Source organism: Ascaphus truei, chromosome 10, assembly GCF_040206685.1.
Source record: "Ascaphus truei isolate aAscTru1 chromosome 10, aAscTru1.hap1, whole genome shotgun sequence".
NCBI classification, from domain to species: Eukaryota; Metazoa; Chordata; class Amphibia; order Anura; family Ascaphidae; genus Ascaphus; species Ascaphus truei.
Genome location: NC_134492.1, coordinates 15,970,577 through 15,979,951, shown reverse-complemented (window position 1 = coordinate 15,979,951; position 9,375 = coordinate 15,970,577). Strand labels below are relative to the sequence as shown.

General features: G+C 39.2%; 1 protein-coding gene across 9 annotated transcripts in view; it reads left to right on the top strand.

The window, feature by feature from the left end:
• The first annotated feature begins 287 nt into the window (after positions 1–287).
• The window catches only part of NFIA (nuclear factor I A), a 426,576-nt gene continuing 417,488 nt past the window's right edge, over positions 288–9,375 (top strand). For 4 of the 9 annotated variants that reach the window (XM_075615990.1, XM_075615989.1, XM_075615983.1 and 1 more), the window contains exon 1: positions 291–500. In XM_075615990.1, the coding sequence (XP_075472105.1) occupies positions 405–500 (96 nt within the window). In that variant the 5' untranslated portion in view covers positions 291–404. Of the gene's footprint in view, positions 501–9,375 lie in introns of all 9 variants that reach the window. The other 5 variants (XM_075615991.1, XM_075615979.1, XM_075615980.1 and 2 more) reach the window with 3 other exon arrangements.

The window sequence follows — 9,375 nt, the reverse complement described above, 5'->3', positions numbered from 1 at the left end:
TCTCCCCGTTCTCCTAAAAAAAAAAAAAAAAAAAAAAAGCAGGAAAGGAAAGCAAAAAAAAACCTTGCAGACTAAAATCATCTGAGTGATGAAGTCCTAATTTTACCCGCCTCACTTTGATGCTGAGCAGTGGGCTCTTATTTAAAAAAAAAAAAAAAAAAGAGGGGGGAGAGAGAGAGAGCGAGAGCAGAAGACATAGCTGTAAGCAGATGACTTTTCATCTCCACTTCACCTTGCCACTGGGTCTCTAAGAGATTGGTTCATTGTCAAGGAGATTTTTTTTTTTTTTTTTTTTTTTTTTTACCCATGATTCCATATGGTATGGACCGGGCTACATGTTGCCCGACATGCCAGTGCAAATGTTTCCTCAATTAGGTGTCTTATCTCCCGTGAGTTAGCATCAGATGAAGCTTGCTGACAGCGTAATGGCAGGAAAAAACTCTGACGGCTCCATCAAATGGCAGCTCTGCTACGACATCTCGGCCAGAACTTGGTGGATGGTGAGTTGGCAGCGAGCTGCTTTTTTTTTTTTTTTTTTTTCTACTTTCCCTCCCTCTGACAAAATGTTCCAGACCTCACATTTATCAAATTAACATTTGATTTTTTTTTTCTCACTCTTCAGTGAATCCCGCCTCACACTTGCCCCACTTGATTTCCTCTGTGCCACTCAGTAACAAGGGACCATTGATGCCTTGCAGTTGATGTCCTGCCTTGCAGTTTCTTTTGACAGAGTTTAAAAACGATGCAGAAGAAAAAAATAATAATCATTTATTTTATTGCGTATAAATTGCACATTTCTTCGTTGGCCTTTCGTGCGGTGACTGCGCATTAGCCAGTTTACTGAAATAACAAATAAAATTAAAAAAAAATAGGTAGATAACGTTTTGAGGAAAAAAAAGTTAACTTTTTTTTTTTCTCACCAAAGAAACTGATAACGGTAAAACGCTGGTTCGTTAGAAAATCTTCTCTTTGTAGGTAATTACGTCTCTGGAGTTGTTGCGTTTAATGAGTTCTCTACAACTTTTCTCCAGTTTGTTTACATTAGAGCAGGTTACTGTGCTATTATATGCCGGATCCATGTGTTAAAAAGATTTCTCATAATCTGGCTCTCCGCAGTGTTTGGTTCAATTAAAGTTTAACTAAAGCCCCACACTCCTTATGATGAGTTAACTCACATGTTGTGGGCAGTCGGGCCAGGCAACCTTTGACATCTTGAATCTATAAGGAGTAAGGAGGACACACAATAGCCCATTGTAGCAGAAGATACAAGTCTTGTTGTGAGGAAGAGAGTGTTCCAATCATTACTGCCCTCGTTAGTCGTTAGGTTGTTGTCCGTTAGGGATTAGTTCGTTAGCAGTGCATTTCGAGTTTGCCATAATTATTATTCTTGTGGCAAAGCGTGAACCCTTCCAGGGAGAGAAAAAGTTTGCAGCCAGGACAATGAGCGTATTATTCATTCCTAACTGGACCGTGAACTTCAGCTCATTTTACATAGATATCAGTTAAAATAGGACTGGTGAGGGGAATCACAAAACAAGGCATGATCAGTTTCATTGTATGATACACTGGAACTGTTTGTTTTTCTCTTCCGCACCATTTTCGCTGTCGTTTCCAGTCTCTTGGACTTCTGAGGATGAACTGCTTCTTTTTTTTATTATTATTCTAAAGCAACTTGCTGTCTTTTGTGTTCATCCAGTGCCAACAGCTTCCTGGAAAGCCTACTGTTGGATGGTTTGTTGTTTCATTGTTCAGTTTGCTATGCATAGCTATTGAAGGTTTGTCTTTTTGTGGCTTTTACAAGGTACTTGCTATTTTCTGCCATTGTGGTAGTAGGGTAACCACTCACCTACTGAAATTGTCTTGGTTCTACTTATTTTCCAATGACAGTTTCAGCCAGAGAAACCTCTGTTTATTGCATGTTTCCTGTACATTCCTCTGACGTTGCTGTATCCCATGCATGTTTTACAAGATAAATTGGCGACCTATGCATACTTGTAACCTGCATCGCTTATGTAATGTTATATGGGACTTTCAAGTATAACAACTAGATAACTGTCCCAGTTTTTGTCTGTGGGGAAGAACCCTGTGTAATATCAAACAGTCAACCTTCCCCCAGAATATCACTATAATATCCCTTTTCCCTTGTCAAATGGGCTGGCATGTTATTTCACATCGAAATTATTTTACAGATGTTTAACTGCCATAAATATAAATGTGAAAATGATGGAAATCTTTGGTAATGCACTTGACTGAAAATAAACACTGTTTAACCACACATGCTGTTGTTTACATTGAACATTTCAGAAAGTTCTTTATAAACTTTCACATCATACAGTTTTCCAAAGGCAAGTAAACAGATTATTTTTTGTAAATGTTTCTGAAGTCGTTTCAGTTGAATTACATTCATATTTGCAGTGGGAAATATATATATATATATATATATATATATATATATATATATTTATATTTATATATATATATATATATATATATATATATATATATATATTATATGGCACAATAGATGAGTTTTGTGACAGGCTGGCTGCACATAAACTAGAAAACATCAAATGCTTTTTTAATTTAAAATGTCTTTTATTAAAGCACAGTTTTTTGTAATCAGTGAGTGTGATTTTGTGACAAAACATATATTTTTATGTGGACCACATTATATTTTAGAAAGGATTTTTGAGTGATTTTCCAATTGTACTTGGCAGTGGTAGATGTGCAGAAGATTGCTTTACAATTGTCTTTCAAACGTATATATTACTTAGTGTATCCGTTTGACCTATAAGACAGCAAAATCATTCTTTTCTGTGGTGGAAATTGAAGCAATATTTTCTATCCTCAAAAATCTAAAAAATATATACAGACACCTCTGGAGTCAAAAATAAAGGTAAGATTCACTGAGTGTTGAATATAAACATTTACTGAACGATGACATGTGTTTTCCAAAAGAGACTATCAGGGATTGCACTTGTAAACATTATGTGAATAAAACGGCATTATTAGAATGTGAGGCAGGGGGTGAGGGGGGGGGGGCAACTCCAGTCCTTAAGGGCCACCAACAGGTCAGGTTTTCCGGCTATCCCTGCTTCAGCACGGGTGGTGCAGTTCTTCGACTGAGCCACTGATTGCTCCACCTGTGCTGAAGCAGGGATATATCCTGAGAACCTGACCTGTTGGTGGCCCTTGAGGACTGGAGTTGCCCACCCTGGATATAAAGTATAAATATAACTGTGATTCATGAAGTGCTAGAAAGTCCTGCGTTGGATTCCAGGGAGGGCCCTTCAGCATTGTAGGGGTTAATGGATAAAAGCAGTGTGTGTGGCAAGTGAATGTCCTAGTGTTAGCACGTTGCGTGTGCTATGATCATTGACAAACCTATAAGTGGTTAGAGAGCACAGTTAAATGTTACAAAGTAGTTCCGTTCTAATTATGATTTTTTTATTTTACAAAATAGTTCGAATACTGTCAGTAAAAGAAAGTGCTTCGGCCTCTTATGGTCTCTTCCAGCTACTGTATTTTATTCTATCTTTTCTTTTCCCGTGCTACCTTCTTCCAGTGACTCCACCAAAGCCTCAATCTGTGTGTCTGATTCAAATGATAAGATACATTAAAGAGTTGCTCTAAAAGTCATGCAATGACTGCAATAAACATGAATTCTCTGAATAATAATGAATAGGAGAATAGGAGCCTAAGATATCGGGCTATTAATACTGACTTTTTGTAATTGTACAATAACTATAATAAATGCAATGTACCCATTTGTCTTCTATATTAAATATATTTTATATATATATATATATATATATATATATATATATATATATATATATAATTTTTCACCCCATGCATTTTGGTTGGCATACTTAGAGTGCTCATTTTGCCTTTTGTGACACTTGCAATTGATAAATACGGACAATCTTTTGTAACCCCATCCTCCTGTACAATGTTTTAATCATGCAATTAAAAAAATACATATTGCATATCGCTTCAGACTAACTATATTGTGACAACTTCTAGTGAAACCTTCCGGCAAGAGGGCTGCAAATGTGCATTGTATTTCCTTCCACTGGAAGCATTATGTAAAATAACATGAGTGCTGAAACATCCTATAAACATCTTCTCCAATGTATTTTTATCAGTGGAACTTTTTTGTGAAATCAAATACCTTCCCAGAGGCAAAGTAATCTAAATCCAGTCACAGGCTTGCTGGTCTCCGGCCTTCTATTAAAAACCAAGATAAGTGCAGCTGTGTTATTTTTTTAAACATTTTTTTTTTAATCTGGTTCATATTAAAATATTTATTTTTTTCCACTGAAACCCAGTGAAGACCAATGACGTGAATCCATATAGTAAGACTTTGGTAGTCCCCCATATTTATTTGCGCGAATTAACCAATTAAAGGAAAATGTATATTTTTGTTTCCTTCTGAGAATCTGTTTGATGTAGAACGTGAGATAAAATCCGTCCAAATCACAGCTCACTAAAACAACATAGAAACAGATTTTTATTTTTTTTACATGGATATACATGGTCAGATAACGATTATTGGCAATTTGGACACAAAAGAAGAAAAATAGCTTCCAATAATAAATTCACAAATAATGTAATACATTTTAATCACACATTTAGAAATATTTGAAGTGATAAAGAAGTATACATGGAAAACAGATACATCCCCTTTCTCAAAACGATATATTTCAAAGAAGCATGTAGAATACTTTTAAATGACAGGAACTGTGTGTAAGTAGCATGTCATGTGTAGCATAGGTAGAAATGGTCACATATAGTAATTAAACTATTAAGATGTTACTCAAAAGTAGCACTGTGTTCCCAGCACTACAATAGCATCACTGTTAATATCGCTGGCTGGCAAGGAAGTTATGGCTGCACTTTTTGGGGGGTAAATGTTAAGAATAAAATACCATACGCAGAACAGGGGTGTCACTGAGAATGCTCTGGTGAACGTAAACCGCCTAACGATACCCCAGCATTCCGATAAACCCCGTCACTGCCAGAAGTGAGTACTGTACAACACAATGTCTTGCAGACGGACCCCCTTGTGAATCGAAGGGGTTAAAAAAAAACAAGAAGCAATGGGAAATGCTCATTGAAAACCATATGGATATTGCTGTAACCTCTTCTCTTTAACAGATCAATTACTGAGCAGATTTGACCATTGCTGTAGACGCCTAACAGCGTCACTTTTCCTTCTCTTGCACTGCCAATTATCCTGCGGCGCAATGTCGCAGTTATAACCAGAAAGTTGTACTGCACCTGACTGCAGGTGTGGATGCAGACTTGTTAAAAGTTACTGACAGTCCCTTTACAAGTGCTGGCTACAGAGAGCATTCACATTTCTGTGAGCGCACAGTTAAGCTTGAAGACTCCTTGCCAAATAAGGTCATTGATGAAAGACACTCACTGCTAACCTGGTATGATACTAATGTCAAAAATGACCAGATTTATCGGAATAGTTTCCTTCTGCACTAAATAAACACCAGAGGTGAGCGAACTTGTAGCCCATGTGAGCGAACGTTGCGAATTTCACCCTTTTTAATTTGGCCGAAAAGTTTGCCTCGATTCAGAAGTTCGCAAACGAATCCTTTGAACGCTAGAAAGTCACTGGGCAATGCGTGTTTCATTAACTCGGGCTTCTTCGAAACGGCGGCAAAGCGAATCTCAGCAGGTTTCCGCAGCTCTAGCGCATACCACCTCTTCTGCTGGTCTCGCTGCAATGTCATATATTTATTTTCCTCCATATTGTTTTCCCTATACGATAGATCAGGGGTAACTAACTCTAGTCCTCAAGAGCTACCAACAGGTCAGGTTTTCCAGACATCCCTGCTTCAGCACAGGTGGCTCAATCAGTGGCTCAGTCTCTGACTGAGCCACTGATTGAGCCACCTGTGTTGAAGCAGTGACTAATTGAGCCACCTCTGCTGAAGCAGGGATGTCTGGAAAACCTGACCTGTTGGTAGCTTTTGAGGACTGGAGTCAGAACATCTATTTTGCAATGCATACATTTATTCGGAAAATAAAGCATATATTTTCCTTTTCATTTTTTTTAGGCCATATTTCCCTTCACCTGTCCGGAATAGGGTTTGGAATGTTTCTGATTTAAGGGCATCAGAGCCAGGGTCTGATTAGAAGGCAGGAAATTAGAGGATTAAACTGTCTAATTAAAGTCCCTTCACTTGTCAGCGCTCTGCAATTTACATTGGATTTGAAACTCAGCAACACAATTTTTCCAGTATATTATTTCTCCTTTTACTTCATTATTTACGACAACAAAAATCCTATACTTTTTCCCAGGAAAAAGAAACAGATAAGGTGTCTTTTAAAGAATTGATTGTTAAAACACACCCTGGGGCCATTTTTTTTATTTAGACTAGTGCTTTGATGAAAACCCAATTCTAGCATTGTATACAAATACTGGTAGACTCGTTTATTTATTTGTTTTACATTAATTCCTTCACGTGTACACGTTGTGCAATTTTTAGAAGAACGTAGAGTAATATGGGGACAATAAACTATTCTTCAAAGATCTTACAAACTAACTTGTGGATTCACAAGACACTGGTATAATGACCCGGTGAAGGTCATATGACCCCCTGATCAAAAGTTACATTTGAGCACAAAGATTGTGACACTTTGGTTATCTTAAGTACTGTACATCATGTCTATTGCACCTGTTTTGCATTGATAAATACACCCATGCGTCTCCCCTTTAAACAGAAAATCCAATCCTTCCTCTTCAAGGCATGGGAGAAGGTTCCCCATCTGAAAGCTGTTCTGAGACCTCTGTGAAATAATTTAATGGTCTCAATCCCTTAGCCAATATATAGGTGTCCACAGTACAAAACCACTGTGACATTCGCAACAATAATGTGGGCATGAACATAAAACTGCTATTATTCTTAGGCAAGCGAGCTGATCCATCTGGAATAGAGGAAACCCCTTTAGTGATGGTAAGTCCTACAGGACCTTGTCGAAATGCATGTTCCTTAACATACAGGACTTTGTCATTTATATTTTCATAACCAAATAGAAAGAACTGATTCAAGTTTTCAAATATCATTAATCTCACATATCCCGGCAGTGGCTGAATTCAAACTTTTAAACAGCAGTCCTGCTTTAAAAAAAATAATAATAAGGTTTTAAGCAGAGGGTCTCTGGAGCTTAACTGCGTTCATTTCAGCTCCTGGGACCCCCTACTTCACAAAATATTTACCTCCGTAGGGCGTGCCTGTAACAGCTCTGGCTGGGCTGTGTGTGGCTAACATAGTGGCCACTTAAATGTCCCGTGTCACTCAGACCAACAGGAAGCCGTCACATCATCCTTTGTGGCTTCCTATTGGCCCACATGACCAGGACCTTGAAACCTGTGGACCTGCTACCAGCACCCCAGGGAGGTAAGTATCTTGGGGACAAAAACGTGGTAAATGTGGTGCTCAACAATTGTAACCGATTCCATATGCAGTAGATAAGAACATCATAATTCCATAATGGATAGTCCAAGTAACGATGGAGTGCCCCCAATATAGTAGAATAGAACTGGAAGGGATTAGTGACTAGTGGAGTCGGCCTGACATCCACAACTATGTGCACTATGATGAGCACCCAACCAGCTATAATATGTATAAAGGACAATGTCCGTGGTAAACAGGAAATAATAAGGCACTGCGGCTCTTTACCTGTGTTTCCCAAGGGGCACTCTCGTCATCATTGGCGTGCAATCCATCCGTTGTAGGTTCAAGAAGACAGTAGGTGTAGATAGAGCACATATGTCTAGCTTGCAATAAATTACCCCTTTTGTTAGTTTTGGAGTGGCCTGGCCTTTTTTCCCTTCTCTGGATACCGGAAGCAGGATGTCCTCGGCTGTGCTCTATCTACACCTACTATCTTCAAGTATCTCGGGGAGCATGGGGCTCCCGATCTGAAATTAATGCGGTTCAACTTCTGAGACCCTCTGCTTCCCAACTATTAAAAACAAACCACATGTTCTGCTGCTTTAAATTAGTAAATATATTTTTCTTAAATAAGATTTCTTGTCGGTTTCTTAGGCAGTCAAATGTAATGCCACTTCAGATCGGTTTTAAATTACTCTAAAAAGCATATAAATTACAGTAATACCGCTATCATCTGTGTGGTAACTACACCCTTACAGCATACAAATGCTCCATATACCCAACTCCTGTATGGTGTCTGACACACGACTTTCCTGTGGTCAGGTTTAGTTTTTATTATCATTGTTTATTTGTGAAGCGCTAACATTCCGCCGCGCGGTACAATGGGGGCACAGAGTTATGTATATTACATAAACATAAACAGTTACATACAGATGAGGACAAACATGCACAAACAGATACAAAGAGGCAGTGAGGGCCCCGCTCATGAGAGCTTACAATGCAGAGGGAATGAGGGACAATGTTGAAATAAGAAGGTAAGGTGGTTGTGGGATAAGATGTGACTCAGGGTAGAGTATGGACCAGTCTGACAGCTGAAGCCATTATGGTTTTATTTATTTTTTGGGGTGGGGCATGTTACATAGGGTGGAGATTGGTCCAGTTGAATGTTCGAGGTATGTCGAGTAGGCTTCCTTGGAAAGGTGAGTTTTCAGGGAGTTTTTCAACATCTCAAGGCTGGGGGAGAGTCTGAGGGTAAGTGGTAGGGAATTCCAGAGAGAGGGGGCAGCACAGGAGAAGTCTTGCAGGCAGAGGTGAGAGGAGGTAATAAAGTGGGAGGAAAGGCGAATGTCGTGGGCAGAATTTAGGGGGAATTTAGGTGTGCATTTGTGGATGAGAGCTGAGATGTAAGAGGGGGCAGTGTTGTTGAGACCTTTGTAGGTCATTACTAGGGTTTTAAATTTAATTCTAGCTGCTGTGGGAAGCCAGTGTAGGTATATTCGTAGTGGAGCAGTAGAAGTGGAGCAGTGAGTGAGGTAGATGAGTCTAGCAGCATTGTGGATGAATAGGAGTTGGGAGAGGCGGACAAGAGGACTACCAACTAAGAGAAGGTTGAAGTAATCAAGGCGTGACAAGATGGGTGAGTGGATTAGGACTGTAGTTGCATCATGAGGGAAAATATGGTATATCTTGGCGATATTTCTGAGGTGGAGACAGCAGGACTTCGTGAGGGACTGAATGTGAGGAATGAAGGAGAGATCAGAGTCAAAGCTGACCCTAAACAGTGGGCTTGAGGTGTTGAGGAGATTGTGGTGTTATTGACAGTGAGGGAGAGTGTTGGTGTAGCAGTTTCAGTGGAGAACGAATATTAATTCTGTTTTGGACATGTTAAGCTTCAGGTAGTGGTGAGACATCCAGGAGGAGATTGCAGAGAGACAGTTGGAGACACAGGACAGGAGAG